This window comes from Schistocerca americana, chromosome 5, assembly GCF_021461395.2.
Source record: "Schistocerca americana isolate TAMUIC-IGC-003095 chromosome 5, iqSchAmer2.1, whole genome shotgun sequence".
NCBI lineage: Eukaryota > Metazoa > Arthropoda > Insecta > Orthoptera > Acrididae > Schistocerca > Schistocerca americana.
This window is the reverse complement of record NC_060123.1, coordinates 354720375-354740729: the sequence shown is the minus strand read 5'-3', so window position 1 is coordinate 354740729 and position 20355 is coordinate 354720375. Positions and strand designations below refer to the sequence as shown.

The 20355-nt window shown below is 42.5% G+C and overlaps 1 protein-coding gene across 1 annotated transcript; it reads right to left on the bottom strand.

Annotated features, from left to right (window-relative positions):
- Positions 1-373: 373 nt before the first annotated feature.
- Positions 374-9390, bottom strand: LOC124615835 (putative beta-carotene-binding protein). The gene is made up of 6 exons (XM_047143985.1): positions 9279-9390; positions 7630-7728; positions 6021-6171; positions 4674-4810; positions 3705-3857; positions 374-1786 (listed from the first exon to the last, which is right to left on the bottom strand). Exons 1-6 carry the CDS (start codon positions 9343-9345, stop codon positions 1599-1601), a joined length of 795 nt encoding a protein of 264 aa, XP_046999941.1. The 5' UTR covers positions 9346-9390; the 3' UTR covers positions 374-1598.
- Positions 9391-20355: the final 10965 nt, after the last annotated feature.

Here is a 20355-nt window from a genome sequence, read left to right as displayed (position 1 = left end):
TATGGTGTCATACGAGGTTATGGAATTATTAAGAATAATTTCGTACCATTCAAATCATTTGATGCTGGAGAGAAATTTATGAACATGTTTATGATTTGGACAGTAGAGATTACCTACACGTTGGATCGTCCCTCCATTACCCGAGTGTGACCTCGGGAAAGTTAAGCAAACCATATGAAGTGGTAATCGTCATGTTTTTGTTAATTAGATGACATCATAATAGATAGCGACTCTTGGAAATAAACACTGTAATATCCATTCATGGGAAACAAATGACTGACAAGACAGAAATCAAAGTAGTCTCAGATCTTTTTATTACTTATGACAGAATATTTCATAAAACTAAAATATTTCGAAACATACACACAGTTATATCATTATTTAACACTAGAATTAATATAACAGTCGTTACTGATTCTTCGACAAACTGCTCCTACCCAAAATGTCTTTTTTAATACAAATCTACTGTTAATTGGTAGTACGTATATATTCGAAATACTGCCGTGCTTCCTTTGAAGTAAGAACGTGCTTCGAGAGTCTTCTCTGTGCACGTAAAAGAAATTTGCACTCTGTAAATCATCAGCGCCTTTGATTCCAGTATGTACTCGAAGACAGGGTAGTAATGCATTGGTTCTTTGTCTTTGTCGGCTATAAAGAGACTGCACAAAGTTTGATATAATTACTGACAGCTCGAGAAAATAAAATCCTGTAGACGTACAACGACAGAAAGTAAGATTTCCGAAAACTGAAACATATTCTGTCACTGTTCGTAATTTACGATTTGAAATACTAGTGCGCTTTCATCAATACTGACCATCTTGTACCCAACATGAGAGATTTGTTATAAACTTTGATATCTATAGATTCTGCTCTTATGTAAAACAGCATGGAAAACACCTAATCCGAAAAGCTAAACACAGTGAAGCATCAAGTAAGCAGATACCTTCATCGATTGTGTGGAATGTCTATACAAGTTTCTGCGCCGAATTCAACGAAAGCATAACTGAAATTGGTTTGTTATATAAGGCCCGCCTTAGGGTTCTTGTTTATTATGGCCAGTACACACAAACGTAGTTACAGAGATTAGGATCTGAAATTGAGGAGGGTGAGGAAGAACTTGTCAGTGGCCTCGTCGATGAATCCCTCCCAGTATGTACTTTAAATGATTTAGGAAAACTTCAGAAAAACCAAATTTGGATGGACAGACGATGGTTTGAACACCATAGAGAGTTTAATGTCTTGAATATTGCTCTACCTCGCTCAGCACTTTAATTTGTATTTGACCGAAATGTCCTGGTATGTGAAACTAATTACTAACTAGATTATCTTACAGGGGGAGAAATGTCTGCTTTAGTACTTTAATACAAGTAGCGCGAGCCTTAGAAACGAACGAAATGTGTGCATTGTTGCATCTGCTGTCTATGGGTAGATACGGATCTCACGTGCGCTGATGGTAGCAATCTTAAACAAATAGCCTGTTTTATGCATTCAAACAACTGCGGACATACAGGCCGCCTCGTTTCATTAGTGATGGAAATATAGTTTCCATGCAATCAGTAGGAAGTTGTGCTATAATTGAAACATCAGGCATGCTGTGGTTAGACCGCACTGAAGTAATAGCTGTAAGCGGACCTCTTTGGGAAGAGCTGGTCGTAGGGTACAGTACTGAAGACGGCTTGTGCACGCTGGCGGTATACTTCGGCCAACCATTTCTCCAGCGTCGGCAGGAGTTCGGGTTGGACAAACTTCGTGGCGACGCTGTTTATGAACATATTTCCGGCGTGCACTGCAAACAGAGAAATGACAGTCTGAAATTGATATTCTGGCAGAGACTGAAAATGAGAAAATTTGATTGGAAAACTGTAATGATACCTTACTTTAATCAGTTTTCAGAGCATACATATATGGGGAAGAAGCAAAAAAAAAAAAAAATAAAGATTATACTGTAACATATCACTGACGCGCGTTCGTATGAGGCGTAGAAGAATGGGGTAGGTAAGTAACCGATACTTATTGAAAGGAACAATCTCATCATTCCTCTGAAGTGACTGGAAAATCTAAGTTTGTTGACATCATGAATACAACTCCCACCGCAGATTCCACTGGGTTAACTGACTTCACGGTGACATCCATATTTTACTACTGTCTTCTGGCATTAGCTTGGTAGAGCCTGCTGTCGTAGCCCAGATCGCTGAAGCACACCTGTGCGGTGGCACTAGATTCGGATTTAACCTGGTTCCCGTCCTGATGGTGGATGAAATTTTCAGTGCCAAGTATTTGGTCTGCGAGGGGACGAGAGTTGGTGGCCTAAAGTTACTGATCACCAGTCTTTCCATCAGTGTCCTGGATTATTTTCCAAACCACTCCGCAATGTCTAATGAAGTGAGGCCATATGACACTGTTGACGGTGATACGTCCATCAGATGTGGACGTTAAGCCCGGCGGCCCCTTAGTGCTATTCGAGAGGAGGAGGCTGTGTGTCGCCAGTGGGCTTCTCCCTCAGTTTCCTTCTCCTCCTCACCATCATCATCGTCATCATAAAACACGAACGTAACAGTATTCTATACAGTCATCCATTACACTCACGTACTCTTCAGGAATACAGATTCTACAGCTCTCACACATCCGTAAGGAAAGGGACCAATGTGCGAGGGCCGCCAGGCAACTGAATCCACCCCGTGCGATTTCCCAACCTGCGTTTACATACGATATTTAATTTTAGTCCTGGTTGACATAGGGCTCATGAATAGTGCAACTGAGTCAGCGTATTTCAGAGCTGTTCAACTATTTATGCCAGAGATGTGCAAAATTTTTGGGTAACGGAGATCGTAAATTTCGATTTAAATTTCTTTGGACGGTATCTTTGTTTCAAGCTGAGGCACTCGCCGTACTTGTGTCACTTTTCACTGATTTACGATCACACAATTTTCCAGCAACGCGCACAGTCCACTATTCATATCTATTCGGATGCGATGAAGATTGCAATGAATGCTTGTGATGCGCAGTATTACTTTCATATATACTGGCCTCAGATGCACACAAGGAGGTTGTACAAATAATTGGAACAAGACAACCAAACACGAAATTGGGTTTTGATTGCTCTCGGTCACCTATTTGTAAACAATTCATCAGTACTTTTAATATAATACAATGACAATTACAAGTTTTTTAATTTTTTTTTCTTTTGGGGAGGATGGGCATGAAGCACCCCCTCATCTTGGTAATACTCGTTATGGTAAATGCTTTGGCGTTGCTACGATGAATTCACGGTTTAGACACACATTCTAAAACAGAACTGTCAAGCCAGTAATAGATCTGCATGATCGACAGAAATACAATAGATGTATGGGGTGACACGTGGGAGACAAGACTGAATGAAATGAATTGAAATTGAAACGGACGTGGACGGGACATATTTCCACTGGAACAGATAATAATTCTTTCAAGCAATTCGTTTGCTGTAATTCAGGAAATAATCAAAGATCAGTACCTAGACAAGGTAAAATGTGTAGATGAGATTACACAACGTGCATATAAATAGACAGGATAAATAGAAATGAAGGACTTAACGCTTGCAGAACTATGGTGGGATCATTGTACAGCATCTGACGTCAAATTCACGATAACGATGATGATGATGATGATGATGACAAGGTAAAGTATTCAGTAAAACAATGTGTGCAAGTTTTCCGCTAATAACCTACCTAGAGGCTTGTAGTCCCCGAAGAGGCCAGTGAGTTCATACTGGCTTTGGCCCAAGTCGAGCTTGACGCTGACTGAGTCCACCTTGAGGTATGACTGATCCCCGTCAGCAGTCTCGAGGTGTCCAGCGTACGTCACGTCCGCGTTGCCTCCGCCTGAAATGTTACGACCAGGGCTCTGTTAGTATCCAGTTAGGATGATTCGTTCTACATACATCAACACAGTAAGCCGAAATAGTGATTTTATTATCCTTACTATGAACTTGATAGCCAATACAGTCGTCCCACTTGTTTTTCAAACCCTGTCCACAACTGAATCGCACACAACACTTCCCAGACGAAAAAGGCAATAATCCTATATCAGCTACCAATTAGTCATTTGTCCTTCAAATTTTAAAAACCCTCAGCCATCACTATACATTTTCTTTTGTTCTCCTTACATAGCTACTTCGTTAATATGTTTGTCCTTTTCACTACGTATTCTGTTACGTTTAGCTTAATTTTCACATTAGCGTTCAGGATATTCTCAGAATTTTTAATACTGACTACCACGTGCTAATGTTTTCACTGATAATGTTGATGTGTGAAGCAACATTTGATCTTAAATGTAAAATATTTCAGCTAAATGTTACCTACTGTATGAACGTTGTGTGTCACTGATATGCGTCGCAATTGAAAGAATGGTCTATACTAATTTCCGCTTACTTTTATTCGCGAAAATGTTATAACTTACTGATCATTATATGAAGATATGACATTCTTTAAGACTATAAGACACACTGATATAAGCAGATAATGAGAGCTTTACTCTTTCCCAGCTTATGACTTAGGCTGATATGATATCGGCAAATGAAAATAGTAAGGGATTTAGAGTATTTGCTATTTTATTTTTTCCTTACGTATTTAGAATATATAACCCACAGTAATTTGACCCGTCCTCTGTTATTGGTTTATGTGGTTCTTTATACTTACGCATAGAAACCTTGAAGGAACCACTGCCGTCCAGAGGGACGCCGAGGACTTTTCCGGACATGGCGTATGCGCCCTCTAATGCGTTGACGCCATCAATATGGGTAACGACGCGGATGCGGTTGTTGACGTTATCCACGCTGGAAACACAATGACGCCAAGTTAAATGACACGAAATACAGATGGAGTAACAGAGCTCGAGATCCGAACGAGAGATAAATAGATCGGTGGATAGGTAGTGAGATACAGACAGACGACAGACAGCGCAGCAAGTTCCGATTACTACCTAAATGTGATATTGGCTGAACAAGATAAGTTGCGTTCGAAATTTTTGCGACGTGAGGCACAAACGAGGCGTGAAATGTTATAACTAATGGATGAACATTAGGAGTCAGAAATTAGAGGTCATAGAGGCATCATCATAACAAGCTTCACACGGAATTAGTCGATCTTTTATTTTCACATATACAGTCATCCTCACATACTGAAAGCTTATAAAATCAACCTTATCAAATGCTTTTATTTACTGACCAGCGTCTTAGGAAAAAAATATCCAGTGACTTGGAAATCAAATTGTTTGAAAAAACACGTTACTACCCGATCGGTCTGGTCCTATAACACACGGTGTTTCGTCTACTTTGACACACAAACGCATTTCTTCTAACAATCACATACACAGCATATTAGATTAGGGAGGTTTTGAAAAGGTACACCCTTTTTCCGAGGCACTGCAGAACACTGTCTGGAAGCAATCCTGCACTTCTTATGTTCATGTAAAATGTCTGTTGTCAACCAGCATTAATTCCGAGCTAGTACCCATACATACTGCGAAAGAAGTAGTAGCTAAGTAATTAAATTCGTGTAAATGGGACAGAAACACCGACCAAGTATTTTCCCATATAAATGTGTAAAAAACAATTTTGTATGCACCTCTTACTGGGTTTAAAACAGCGAACAACCTGACAGTCGCAAGCAATGGAACTAATGGGGTAGGGGTGAGGTGGAGGGGAGATGGTAGTTAACAAGGGTATGTATATCACTGGCCTCCGTTCAGGAGAGTTAATACTTTGGAAAAAACTTAATTCCTAAAGAAGTGAGCTCGGCTGAAGGGCAAAACGCAGAGACTAAAAGGAAGAAATGAGAACTGCCACGCTTTTCTGGAGTCAGCGAAGCATCTGGTTTTCTGCCGGAGTGCGCGTGACTGTAGGGGACACCGAGACATTTTCAGTCGACCTACCCAGCTAAGTTCACGCCAGCAGTCCACGCCGTGGCGCATGTGGTGATCCATGTTTCACGGAACAGCGGTACAGCAGTTGCCTGCAGACACGATGAGGAGAAAACGAAACTTACTGCAGGTTGTCGACGACGGAGCGGCCCAGGCCGGTGAAACGGGCGTTGTCGAGGCGGAACTTGAGGGCCATCCCTCTGGAGTTGGTCTGCCACGTCAGCGGTGGCAGCTCGTCCAGGGGGTCGATTGGTGCGGCACCCATCTGCGGAATGCCTGCGGACAGATGTCAGCCGTTCACACGCGACTGCTCATCTCACACTGAAACTCACGTTACGAAGGTTACCTGCTTATGCTTGCTATCCTTCAACATAAACTTGTTTTGCGTGGAGTGTATACGCTCTACCTTTACTTAAGAGTTCATGAATGGTGTCTTAGAGTGGGTAGGAAGATCGAAAGGCATTTACAAAATGGTTCGTATGTAATGCTGTAGGGGACCAATACATTAATCGTTTCTTCATTGTTCGACCGATTGAAGCCAGTTTAAAACTTGCGGGGCTACTCAGGTTCATAACACAAATTTCTAAACAAGTAGCATCTGATAGCAAAGTCGCTGTTTCGAGCACCTTCCTATTCTCTTGGTTCTTTTCTTATAAGTGTCTCACTTGGGAACTATATACAGTTATTTTACTTCAAAAGCTTTAATGTTTATATAAGAATTAAAGCTATCACATAATAACCAACACACTGTCGTCAACAAAAAATTCCAGAACAAAAAATTGCCACACAGGACGCGGGTTCAATTCTCTTTTCTGCCAGATATTGAGCGTTGGCGGGAGGACTGGAACGGGATCACTAAGCCTCGTGCTGCCAACGAGAACGAGAAACAGCGGCTTCAAGGTCTGTAAAGCCGACAACGGCCGGGAAAGCGGTGTGGTCACCCCAGACTCTTTCATACCGCCAGAGAATGACACGGTGGCCGTCCGGCCCTGATAGGCCCGTCTTAGACCAGAGCATTCGAGCTTTGCGTTTCTTTCCTGTGAAGGTGTCTCCGGTTGATGTAAATACCTGACCCGTCCCACAATCCCCCTTCTCTCCTCCCCCCACTAAGATACAGGCTGCCCTCGGTCATATTACCAAGGCTTCATCAGAATACACTTGCTTAACATAGAGGCAAATGTCATATGTATTTTACCTCTATGTGATGTATCTGCGTTGAATTGTCTGTATTAACAATATCACAATTCTAATTTTTTCACCGGTTGTAATCTGAGTTAACTGCGTAAGCTCACTGGGTCCATAAGTGTTTCTCACCAAATTATGACAAGTGCAAAAGGCTGTAAGACGGCGTTATAGCTTGGCAAATTATAGTTAATTACAGGCATTCTGCATTCCTTTATTATTATTACTAATCAAGTCATGATGTAGCTGATATAACATTCATGGGTTCATGTTATGTTGAGATAGCAGACGGTGATAGTACATCAGAACTATTAAAGAGCATTCAGTCTGTGTTGCCCTGCAAAGTACAAATAAACGTCAAGATACAACTTCATGTTCTAAGAATGGTGCAAGTGAGCTACTGAGCACTATTATTTAACTTAAACATCAAAGAAGTTTCGCATAGTTCCCAGTAGTGAAAATCTTGTACTCGTCTCCGTTCAAAAGATGGGCTTGCTTCTGTTACACGCGGAGTAGACCTTACCGTTAACAGACGTACGTCCCAGTACTCACCAGTAGCCAGATGTGGCACTGCGTCCTGTAGAGCCTTCCGCCGACATTCGACGACGTTAGGCTGGTCGTCAGCACATGTCTTGACGCCGAGAGGTGTCACTGAAAGACAAGAATAGTCATACACAATATGCCGTTCCGATAAATTTTCTGGCAGTCATGACAACCTGTCAGCTGCGCTCACGGTATTCTGTCTCCCTAGGACTAAGGGAGCAACATACCTTACATGACACAGTTGAAGCTGAGTCGAGATACACTACTGGAACGGAATAACCGAACTTAAAACGTCCAAAAGTGGCATGAAAAAATGAAGCGTTCCGGTTTTACTTTTAGCAGTTATGATTAAAATTGCACACAGAACATCAGCTGGAGAATCGAGTAAACAAACGCTGTAGTGTTGTTAAACTGATAAGCTGCAACTATACCGGATTTATTTCTTTTCTTTCTTTTTTTTTTTAAATTTGTCCTATATAATCATCAAGGCGTCTCGCTGCAATAGGTGGCGTAATTTTCCGTTATATTTTGACTGTTGCCTGCGCTATCTTCATGACAAGCAAGAAGCTACATTTCAGTTTCGATCGTTGTGTGGTAAGATCCAGAGAAGGAACAAAACAAATAGCTTTGATGTCAGAATGTGACTGGATCAAGTATGGTAGATCATTCCAGACCAAAGGTACAGCTTTGACAAGATCTCTAGAAACGCCATTGATCTATTCCGAAATGTTTATATCTCCCATTACTTATCAAGATTTGTAAACAATTCTCCTTGACTATCCATATAACTGCCCTAATGTGATGTACAATGCGTCGCGTTACACATAACACGCTACGGTCGCAGGTTCGAATCCTGCCTCGGGCATGGATGTTTGTGATGTCCTTAGGTTAGTTAGGTTTAACTAGTTCTAAGTTCTAGGGGACCAATGACCTCAACAGTTGAGTCCCATAGTGCTCAGAGCCATTTGAACCATCTTTTTACACATAACATTTCTGGAAAATATTATACTGAGTCTTCAGCAAAAGCAATACTCTACTAGGATAAAAACTCCTTTTATTTAAATAGGGATAGTGACGCAGATGCAGCTGCAGTACAGGAACAGTATGAATATTATTGAAATATTTGTGAGTGGTAACACGTGAAACAAATACTCATCTGAGTATACTTTGTAAGCATCAGAGCGATTGGAGGAACCAAATATTTTTTGAATCAGTTCACAAAATCAAAAAGTATAACTTCTACTGCTTCAGTAAAACAATTTCTGGGGAGTGAGGGCTTTGTCCATAGAACGCTAAACTTAGCATTAGAATCGAAATGAGTTGAAAGCTTTGAAGCAAACTCACTAGAATCTACCTAGCTCAAGCCAACGTGTGTCTATCGATACACAGACGCCCGTGTTGCCGCCACAATGACTGAGTCACTATGAATTTTAAATTCGCAATAGAACTTGAACACGAAGTCTGGTTAGAGTAAAGGCAGAGAAAATGCAACTCGCAGCACGTGAAGCAGACGACTGCATCGGCCGTCGAAATGACGTGCAGAAAAATGGAATCAACAGCAACGAGAGCACGTTACGAAAGTGAAATTTGCTTCAAGTTTGGGAAACCGCTGGAGCGTTTGCGATGGCGCCGATTTGAAGTACTGGCGGCAGACTTACCTATCTCGGCGACGGCCAGGCCGGCAACGAGCAGAAGAGAGGAGGCGACGGCGATACGGCAGCACATGTCTGGGCTTTGCTGGACGTTGCGGCTTCGAGTGCCGGCGCCATGTCCGGCCGCCCTTTTATATGTCCGGTGCGCGCGCGCCACGCCAGGCCCTGCTGCACCGCGCGGCCGCCAAGCCTCCCCACTCCGGCCGCAACAACCCTGTAGCCGCAGCGGCACTCGTGCACACTTACGTAACTGCAGTCAACCTCTAGGTCGTCATTGAAATTTTTTTCAAACTTAATCACACTCGTATTGGAAGCTGACACCATGGCTGTATTTAAAACCTGCTTATTGTAATGTTTCACGACTTTCTTTAAGTAACCTCTCCAGTTACATTTTTCACTTACCAGACTACACGTAACAAATTTGATCGCTTTTATCGGGAAAACTGGTGATATTTCCTGTAGAGTTCCTCCTTTTCGATTTTGCGTTGTATTCTTCGTCGTTACACAATCGACAAACCACATCTTTTCCTCAACGAGTGTGTTTGAACAAGCAACACGACGTTACATTCGTCGTCTATCTATTGCTCTAAGCGAGTATACTTAATTCTGTTTACGATGTAGCAGTATTATAGTGTTCTCCCCGATTTCAGTAGATACTTGTCATACATTCAGATGACAAAAGTCATGTGGATTGCAATATGCACACATTGCGGTAGTATCTCGTACGCAAGATATAAAAATGCGGTGCGCTGTCATTTGTACTCAAGTGAACAAGTGAAAAGGATTGCCGTGTGATTACGGCCTTACGACTAGAACTAACAGACTCTCAGTGTGGAATGGTAGTTGGAGCTAGACACAGGGGACACACCATTTCGCAAATCGCTAGGGTATTCTGTATTCCGAGATCCACAGTGTCAAGTGTATGCTGAGAATAGCAAAATTAACGTAACGAACGAGAGCAGCGGCTTTTTCGTAGGGTTGTCAGCACTAAAGGACAAGCAGCACTGTGAAATATCCACAGAAACAAATGCGGGACATACGACGGATGTCTCCGTATCCACGCGAAATTTGGCGATAACGGGCTATGGCAGCAGACGGCCGACGCGAGTGCTTTCCATACAGCACGATAACCGATACCGCCTGTAGCGCCTCTTCTGGGCTCGTGATCATATCAGTGTTGTGACTGGTTTAATGCGGCACGCCACAAATTCCTATCCTGCCCCAAGCTCTTCATCTCAGAAGAGAGCACTTGCAACCTACGTCATTTGGGGGTGTATCCCAACCTCGTCTTCCTCTACAGTTTTTCCTTCTACAGGTCCCTCTAGTACCATGGAGGTCATTTCCTGATGTCTTAACACAGGTCCTTTCATTCTCTCCATTCTTCTTGTCAGTGTTTTTTACATATTCATTTTCTCTCTGACTCTGCGCAGAATCTCCTCATTCCGTAAATTATCAGTAAAAATAATTTCCCACATTCATATGCAGCACCACATCTCAAATTCTTCGATCGTCTTCTATTTCGGTTTCCCCATAGGCCTATGTTTGATACTGGTAGACTTGTCTTGGCTAGGAATGCCCTTTATGCCAGTGCTAGTCTCCTTTTGATGTCCTCCTTGCTTCATCCGTGATGCGTTGTTTTGCTGCTTACGTAGTGGAACACCTTAACTCCATGTACTTCATGACTATCAATCCTGAAGTTAATTTTCTCACTGTTCTCATTTCAGCTACTTCTAATTCCATTCAGCCGCACATGTAATTATTCTTCACTTTCAATCAGGATAGCAATGTCATCAGCGAACCGTATCACGACATCCTTTCGCCTTGAATTTCGGTCCCACTCCTGAATCTTCTTTTTATTTCCACCATTGATCCTTTGATGTACAAATTGAACAATCTGGCCGAAAGACTTCATCCCTGTCTTACATCTTTTTTAATTGAGTACTTCATTCTCGGTAGTCTACTACTGTTATTCCTTGTTGGGTCTTGTATAAATTGTATATTATCCGTCTGTCCCTATAGCTTACCCGTTATTTTTCTCAGAATTTTGAACATCATGCACCATTTTGCGTTGTCGAACGCTTTTTGCAGGTCGACTAATCCTATTAACGTGTCTCGATTTTTCGCCTACCGGTGTGGCCGAGATGTTCTAGGCGCTTCAGTCTGGAACCACGCGACCGCTACGGTCGCGAGTTCGAATCCTGCCTCGGGCATGGATTTGTGTGGTGTCATTAGGTTAGTTACGTTTAAGCAGTTCTAAGTTCTAGGGGACTGATGACCTCAGATGTTAAGTCCCATAGTGCTCAGAACCATTTGAAGCATTTTTGGAGGAATATTATCAATCCCTTCTGCCTAATTTGATCCCAACTCTTCCAGAGCTCTTTTTAATTCTGATTCTAATACTGAATGCCCCATCTCTTCTAAATCGACTACTGTTTCTTATTCTTTCACATAAGACGAATTTTTCCCCTCATGTAGGCCTTCAGTGTAAGCTTTCCACCTATCCTCTCTCTCCTCTGCATTTAACAGTGGAATTCCTGTTGCGTTCTTAATGTGTTATCACCCTTGCTTTTAATTTCACCAAAAGTCATTTTTACTTTCCTGTATGCCAGTTAGTCCTTCCGACAGTCATTTCTTTTTCAATTTTTTCACACTTTTCTTGCAGCCAATTCTTCTTACCTCCCTATGTTTCCCATTTATTACATTCTTCAGTGACTTGTATTTCTGTGTTTCTAAAATTCCATGAACATTTCTGTACTTCCTTTTTTCGTCGATCAACTGAAATATTTCTTCTGAAAGCCATAGTTTCTAAGCAGTTACCTTCCTTGTATCTTTGTTTTTCCTTCCAACTTCTGTGATTGCCATTTTTAAAACCGTCCATTCCCCTTCAACTGTACTGCTTACTGAGCTATTCCTATTTACTGTAACTATAGCCTTCGAGAACTTCTCGTCATTCCTTAGTACTTCTGTATTTCATTTATTTGCGTATTGGTTCTTCCTGACCAATCTCTTCAACTTTGGCCTACTCTTCATCACTACTACATTGTGATCTGAGTCTAAATCGGTTCCTGGGTACGCCTTATAAGACAATATTTGATTTCGGAAATTCTGTCTGACCACAATGTAATTTAACTGAAGTCGTCTCGCACCAACAGGTCTTTCCCATGTTTTTGAACAAAGTATTCGCTGTTATTAACTTAAATTTGTAATAGCATTCAATTAGTCTTTCTCCTCTCTGATTCCTTGTCCTAAACCTGTAAGCTTCTCTGATCATTCCTTCTGCTCCTTCCCCTAAACTGCATTCCAGCCCCCATGACTGATTTTTTTCCTCCCTTTACTTACTGTATTACGTTCTTCTTCATCTTCAGCTTGCAACGTCGACCTGTATAGCTGAAATATATCTAGATTGAGCCTTTGCATTTCCCTTTTCATAGTTTCTAGCTTCCCTACCACGTTCAAGCTTCTGCTATTCCAAGCCCCAGCTCGTAGAACGTTATCCTTTCGTAGGTTATTCGATTTTTGGGCCATAGACTACTGTAAAACAGTGGCCTAGTTAAATGAGTCCCCATTTCCGTTGATTAGAGCTGATGATGGGTTTTGAGTGTGGCGCATAGGTGACGAAGCCACGTACCCAAATTGTTAACAAGGCACTCTAGAAGATGGAGGTGCCTCCGTAATTGTGTGGTCGTGTTTACATCAAATAGACTGGGTCTTCTGGTCCAACTGAACCGATCGTTGACTGGAAATGGTTATGTTCCGATATCTGGAAACCATTTTCACACATGCATGGACTTTATGTTCCCAAACAACGATGAACTTTTCATGGTTGACATGCGTCATGTCACCAGCCTACAGTTGTTCGCCACTGGTGTGAAGAACATTCTGGTAAATTCGAGTGAATGATTTGGCCGCCCAGTTCGCCCAGACTGATTCCCATCGAACATTGATGTGACGTAATCGACAGATTAATTCGTGTACGAAATCTTGAACCGGCAACACTTCCGTAATTATGGACGACTACAGAGGCAGCACAGCTCAATGTTACCGCAGGGGGCATCCGACGACTTGAGTCCCCGACGCGTCGAGCTGCTGCACCACGACGGACAAAACGAGGCTCAGCACGATGTTAGGGGGTGTCTCGTGAGCGTTATCACCTTATACTCTGCTTTACACGGTTCTTGAACATACGCAGCTACTTGTTTTTGATACTTTCCTGTACTACAGAGTAATGTTATTTCATAAATTTTTGGACAGAAGATACATCCTTGCCCTGTGAGTTTGCTTTGCGGTCTAGTCCGCATGGTCGGGCGAGACTCTGTGTACAGCGGAATCGTCCAGCTGCCTTAGCAACATCGACATTGTAACGAACCAAAAGGTCATTTAATGATTCATGAATAAACTGTCTTAAAATATTTAATTCATTCTAAAATCCTATTTTTTTTGGTGTGTATCTAAATAATCAACAAGCAGATCCAAAAAAGAATTTAATTTCCTTAACCGGCTTCAGACTCTTGGTGTCCTTCTTCAGAAGATTATAACTGTCACATTGTTTGCGAGTATCAACAATAAGATGCACGCAGCTTATTTCTGTGGTCACATGGTTCATAGTTGCTGTATCATAAGACCACAGGAAAAGTGCTGCATGCGACCTATTGTTGATATTCGCAAACAATGCAGTAATTATTATCTTCTGAAAGAAAAAATCAGCCTTCTTTTACTGCAACTGGTTGCTGATTATTTCGATATACGCAATGGAAGTTGCTGAAGATGAACCAAATGGCAATTTTTTTGTATATTCACTTTTCCGAAATCGACTGTTTGAAGTTCTTTCGACGGTTCTCGACCCAACAAATGCAAACTGAATATATCCATAAATTTTTTCCCAAGCGGTGACAAACTCGAATAGGTGATGAGAGGGCAAAGAATGTGATTTCTTAGAAATACTTTTATTAGTATGAAGACAGTGGTCAGATTTCATTTTTTGCTGAAAATGATAAGATAATAATTTATGAGGTACCCGACAGAATTGGCGAGAACAGAAAATTGTGGAAAGTGCTAAGTGAAAGTTGGGACAGGATGGTAAGAACTGTGCTAAGACCTGAGACAAGAACTTCCACGGTACTAGAGCCAGCCAGAAACGGTCATTGTTGTGGAAAATGGACACTGTAATATATGCAATAGGAAAACTGACAAGATTGAGTAGGAGGCGCACTCTGAGAGTTCTATACAAACCTAGCTACATATATAGATAGTTCATCTGTAGATTTTAATGAGTGAATAAGTGATTTTCAATATGTGTCACATACATAGCCGTATCATTTCATAGCATTGGACTTGAAAGCTTAAATTTTTACACCGGCAAGCAACCGCAAACCCTAGTTTTTGGCATAAATTTGAGATTGGTACCTCTACCTATTTCTGAGAAAAAGGGTTCTTATCAGAGAGGCAGACAGACAGACGAGCGATATATAGTAAAAATTTATTCTTCATGTGATAGGGTTACAAAATTGGAGATTTCATATTTAACTGCCAAATTTAATGATTCCAGATAGGCAGGAAGTCCCTTATAGGTATTGATGATTGAGTTTTCGACCATGACTGTATAGTTTTTAGGCTTGTTTCATTTTGGCAACCGTGATGCATTAGCTTAAATGGAAAACGGGGCATGTTTTAATTGTCCTGTTTTACCTTACATCCAGTGATGATGAACCACGAAAAACCATTATATGCTAATAACTACGACGGTAATATTGACTCTCAGAGATACAGTGCCTTCGAGTGGCAGCAGCGATGCTAAAAAGAGAATGTTGCACATTGTATCTGTGACTTCGCTGGCCGACATGGATGTTTTCTTTATGTTTGTATTTTGTTTTGTGTTGTGTTCCTAGCAGGAGTAGAGAGATATATATTGTTTTAAGAAAGACATAGACACCATTGCAATCAGAATTGTGACTTGAATGTTTGTTGTCTATATAGAAAAGGTGGAAGGATTACAAACCATTGTTATTCGAAGGAGCTCATTTTGATGAATAAACGGCAAATATAATCATCATCAAGAAAAATAAAACGGGAATAGGTAATTCATACTTTTAATAACCCGACACTTCACATTGGAAATTATGTATGTTTAAGTTTTACCAGCAAGATTTACATCCCGTAGCGAAAATAATTTCAAGAGCCTGCATCGAATTTTCACTCCTGGAAATGGAAAAAAGAACACATTGACACCGGTGTGTCAGACCCACCATACTTGCTCCGGACACTGCGAGAGGGCTGTACAAGCAATGATCACACGCACGGCACAGCGGACACACCAGGAACCGCGGTGTTGGCCGTCGAATGGCGCTAGCTGCGCAGCATTTGTGCACCGCCGCCGTCAGTGTCAGCCAGTTTGCCGTGGCATACGGAGCTCCATCGCAGTCTTTAACACTGGTAGCATTCCGCGACAACGTGGACGTGAACCGTATGTGCAGTTGACGGACTTTGAGCGAGGGCGTATAGTGGGCATGCGGGAGGCCGGGTGGACGTACCGCCGAATTGCTCAACACGTGGGGCGTGAGGTCTCCACAGTACATCGATGTTGTCGCCAGTGGTCGGCGGAAGGTGCACGTGCCCGTCGACCTGGGACCGGACCGCACCGACGCACGGATGCACGCCAAGACCGTAGGATCCTACGCAGTGCCGAAGGGGACCGCACCGCCACTTCCCAGCAAATTAGGGACACTGTTGCTCCTGGGGTATCGGCGAGGACCATTCGCAACCTTCTCCATGAAGCTGGGCTACGGTCCCGCACACCGTTAGGCCGTCTTCCGCTCACGCCCCAACATCGTGCTGCCCGCCTCCAGTGGTATCGCGACAGGCGTGAATGGAGGGACGAATGGAGACGTGTCGTCTTCAGCGATGAGAGTCGCTTCGGCCTTGGTAACAATGATGGTCGTATGCGTGTTTGGCACCGTGCAGGTGAGCGCCACAATCAGGACTGCATACGACCGAGGCACACAGGGCCAACACCCGGCATCATGGTGTGGGGAGCGATCTCCTACACTGGCCGTACACCACCGGTGATTGTCGAGGGGACACTGAATAGTGCACGGTACATCCAAACCGTCATCGAACCCATCGTTCTACCATTCCTAGACCGGCAAGGGAACTTGCTGTTCCAACAGGACAATGCACTTCCGCATGTATCCCGTGCCACCCAACGTGCTCTAGAAGGTGTAAGTCAACTACCCTGGCCAGCAAGATCTCCGGATCTGTCCCCCATTGAGCATGTTTGGGACTGGATGAAGCGTCGTCTCACGCGGTCTGCACGTCCAGCACGAACGCTGGTCCAACTGAGGCGCCAGGTGGAAATGGCATGGCAAGCCGTTCCACAGGACTACATCCAGCATCTCTACGATCGTCTCCATGGGAGAATAGCAGCCTGCATTGCCGCGAAAGGTGGATATACACTGTACTAGTGCCGACATTGTGCATGCTCTGTTGCCTGTGTCTATGTGCCTGTGGTTCTGTCAGTGTGATCATGTGATGTATCTGACCCCAGGAATGTGTCAATAAAGTTTCCCCTTCCTGGGACAATGAATTCACGGTGTTCTTATTTCAATTTCCAGGAGTGTATTATAACCCGGATCAAAACAAACGACGAGCGACTTCGCCGTTTTTCTCAAAAGTAACATTCAATAGCACGAACGTGGATTTCTTCTCGCTACATAGATTAAGGATCTGCTGACATTTTCATTCCCCTCCCGTTTTTCTTTGATTTTGTGAGGAAGGAACCATCAATACTAAATAGTCGATCGCCGCAGCTTGTGGAGTCCCGGAATCGACATCGCCCAGATTCAGAAGAACAATTCTTCCTCCTGTGAATCTCTGTTGGTGGAGATACAATAATAATAACTCTTATTATTTTTAGACAATCTTCAACATTTTTGCTACTAAAAGTCGTGCAATTAACTTCATAAACATTCATAACAATCTTATTTTTATTTTTTTATCTGCAAAGTCACCCAGCATAGTAAACAGTCATTCAAGAGAGAATTAGTACATTATTGCAATTAACGTGGGGAAGTGATGTTATAGACTTAGATCGTTTTCTTTCATGTTGTACTAAAAACTAGATTTCATGAGGAATAAAAGGAAGTATGTAAAGAATATTTCGAGTCACAATTTTCTGCTGTGCATTACAACTGATTTAGATTTATGTTATAGTTAAGTTCCTGACATTTACTGAAGGAACTCCGGCTGGAGAAGTCGACACTTCCTGTTATTATTTTCTGTTTTATGTACATATAGTTCCATTTCCTCTAACACATCCGGTTGCCTCTTATTGCTGATTCAACATGACCAACGAGTGAGAAACACAGGTATTTCTTGTGCATAATTATAAATCATTTAATACTATATTTTTATTGTATAGCAAATACATGCATTAGCATATGTTTTTGTGGGTCAAGTTAAGTTTCGACTGTTTGCAGTGCGTTTCTAGGAAATATTTTGTGTTATTTTGAAATTCTGACTCTCTACCTAGGCCAAAATTTTCGAAATTAAAAATTCTGTAATATCTAATCAGTAGCCCACGATTTGATGACTGCATTAGTGCCTGTTATTTTCTGAGATGTGAGGTGTTGTTCTGCAGTTAAATGTACGGAGTATGTCGTGTCTGGTTTGAATTTCTAATCCTCGCAGCCGAGGCTTAATTTTCCAAGGTATACATTCGGAATCATCTTTTTGAATAAACTTATGACATTACATCCCATTAAAGTAAACGCTAGTTCATTCTGCTTACATACTGCACCTAAACTTGTAAAGAAATGACGAAAAACGAACTTTTACGTTACCACTACCGTTTGTTTACACACAGGCGACATTAGTGAACTCGCGAACGTTATACATTGTCGCACATTTACAAAATCAAGTGTACCCTCTGTATCTTATTTCATTGATTCCTTGTTTCAAAACTTGTGACCATGTATGCGGTAACGTCATTCTAAGTGCCATAAAGACCCTCTCCTAGAAATGCATGTTACATAGCAAGAATAATTTGACCATGGAACAGGAAGAGAAAATATGTGCCCTTCAAGAACAGTTGGAGGAAGCAAGGAAAGAACTGCTAGGGGTTAGAGAAAACAGGAAGCGAAAGGAAGGCGCGAGGAAGTTTATGTGGAAGTGAAAGTTGACAAAAAGGCGGCTAGGAATAGGACAAGGTATGTGAGTTTCATTGCGTACACTAATAACATGTTCCAGCAGCTGTCTAAGATAAATGATAGATAATTAGTAGAAGCAGTTGTATGAAATATACAAGTCCAGAAGTGATCAGGAATCGTAAGTCTGCGAAAATTAGTTAGAGAGACGGAGATACTGTTGCTAGTATGTAGCCAATGGCGTCGAGCAGGTCGTCACTTCCTAAACCAACACGATGAACAGCACTGGACGTACCATCATATAGTGGGAGGTGGTGCACCGAAAAACACTGACGAACATGATAGTTTCGGTGGTCCATGCATAATGACCTATGGATGTACTGACTTCCAAATCTTTGAATACGGTACAGTCAGCGGTCGACATTGTTGTGACACTTTTCTCCTCGCCATGTTCGTCATTTCAGGGCTGCATTCTGCCTTAACTTCATTTTCACAGATGAAAATATAAGACGACATCGAACTGCACATGTGGATGAGCTCTTGCAACGAGGGGATATTCGAGAATTGACTGGCCTGCCCGTTTCCCCAAACTAAATCCCAACAAGCACATGGTGGACGCGGTTGAGTAAAGGCATTGGAGCATGACTCCATGCAACAATGACCTTCCTGCAGATGTCAACAGCGCTGGTAGAAGGTGTAAAGCACTGCCACAAGAACCCATTACCAATCTTGCGTCAAGGATTGGAGAACGTCGCAGAGAATGCATTGCAGTCCGTGTTGATCACAGACCATATTATGAACCATAACGCACCTCTTTTAATGTCCAGGGGACCATCATGAAGCGCGGAGACTTCAGTGTAATTATTGCCTTTGCTGTTCGTCTCATTGCGTATTTCCTTCATTGACCTTCTTTACTGTACTGTATTATACTGTACCGTACTATCCAGTAGCAGTTCTTTCTATGTATTATTTAAGATGAGCTATGTTACTTGGCAGTAACAAATCATTCGAAAGTTACTTCCGTCCTTACGGTGGCCGTGCAGTTCTAGGCGCTTTAGTCGGGAACCGCGTGACCGCTACGGTCGCAGGTTCGAATCCTGCCACGGGCATGGATGTGTGTGATGTCCTTACGTTAGTTAGGTTAAGTAGTTCTCAGTTCTAGGGGACTGATGTCCTCAGATGTTAAGTCCCATAGTGCTCAGAGCTATTTGAACCACTTTAACTGTCCTTACGTAATGGACACCAGTGTTTATATCAAAAAATAACCTTACCACAGTTACTGATGAGACAAATTTTTAAATGTATGGTACTAATCTAACAGAATTGTGAAAGCCTATAGCATTTTGTGAAACTTTGACCGAAGAAGTTTCACTCTGATATAAACACCAAACTAAACTTTTCCTCATGGCTTTGCTGGCATACACGTTCGACACATTCCACTCTTCCACACATCTCCTCTGTCCTTCTCTATGTGCCCATTTATTCCTGCTCTAGCGTCTCGTCGATCTCATCCTATCACTCCTATCTGTGCATGTCCTCCACAATCTTCCTGAGACTCCATTTCCTCCTCCCTCTCTCTTTACACACTCCCCTGCCCCCTCTCTCCAACCATATCTTATCCCCCCCCCCCAAATTTCCACCTACCCTCAGCATAATTCTCTCTCTCTCTCACTCCATCTGATATTCCCCTGCTCTCCAACCACCTCCACCTCCCCAACCTCTCTGTGCAGCTTCTCCTCCACTCTCTCTCTCTGTTTGCTCATCCTCCAACACTCTTTCTGGTCATCTCCTCTGCCCCCCAACTCTGGCATATTCGCCACCCCCTCTGTTCATCCCCTTCTCCCCTCTTCTACCTGATCACTTTCTCCTGCCCCCAGTCGATATACCACTCCCCTCACTCTTTTTCCATGCCCTCAGTCCCCATCCATTTGCCCATCTGCTCCTCC

Bases quoted from the DNA above. Each gene is read 5' to 3' on its own strand.
- LOC124615835 (XM_047143985.1), bottom strand. From the start codon at position 9,345: ATGTGCTGCCGTATCGCCGTCGCCTCCTCTCTTCTGCTCGTTGCCGGC. The intron at 3,858-4,673 runs GTAAGTATAAAG...GTAACATTTCAG, and splicing joins TTCCTTCAAGGTTTCTATGC to GCGGAGGCAACGCGGACGTG. The intron at 1,787-3,704 runs GTAGGTTATTAG...CTCTGTTTGCAG, and splicing joins CGGGGACTACAAGCCTCTAG to TGCACGCCGGAAATATGTTC.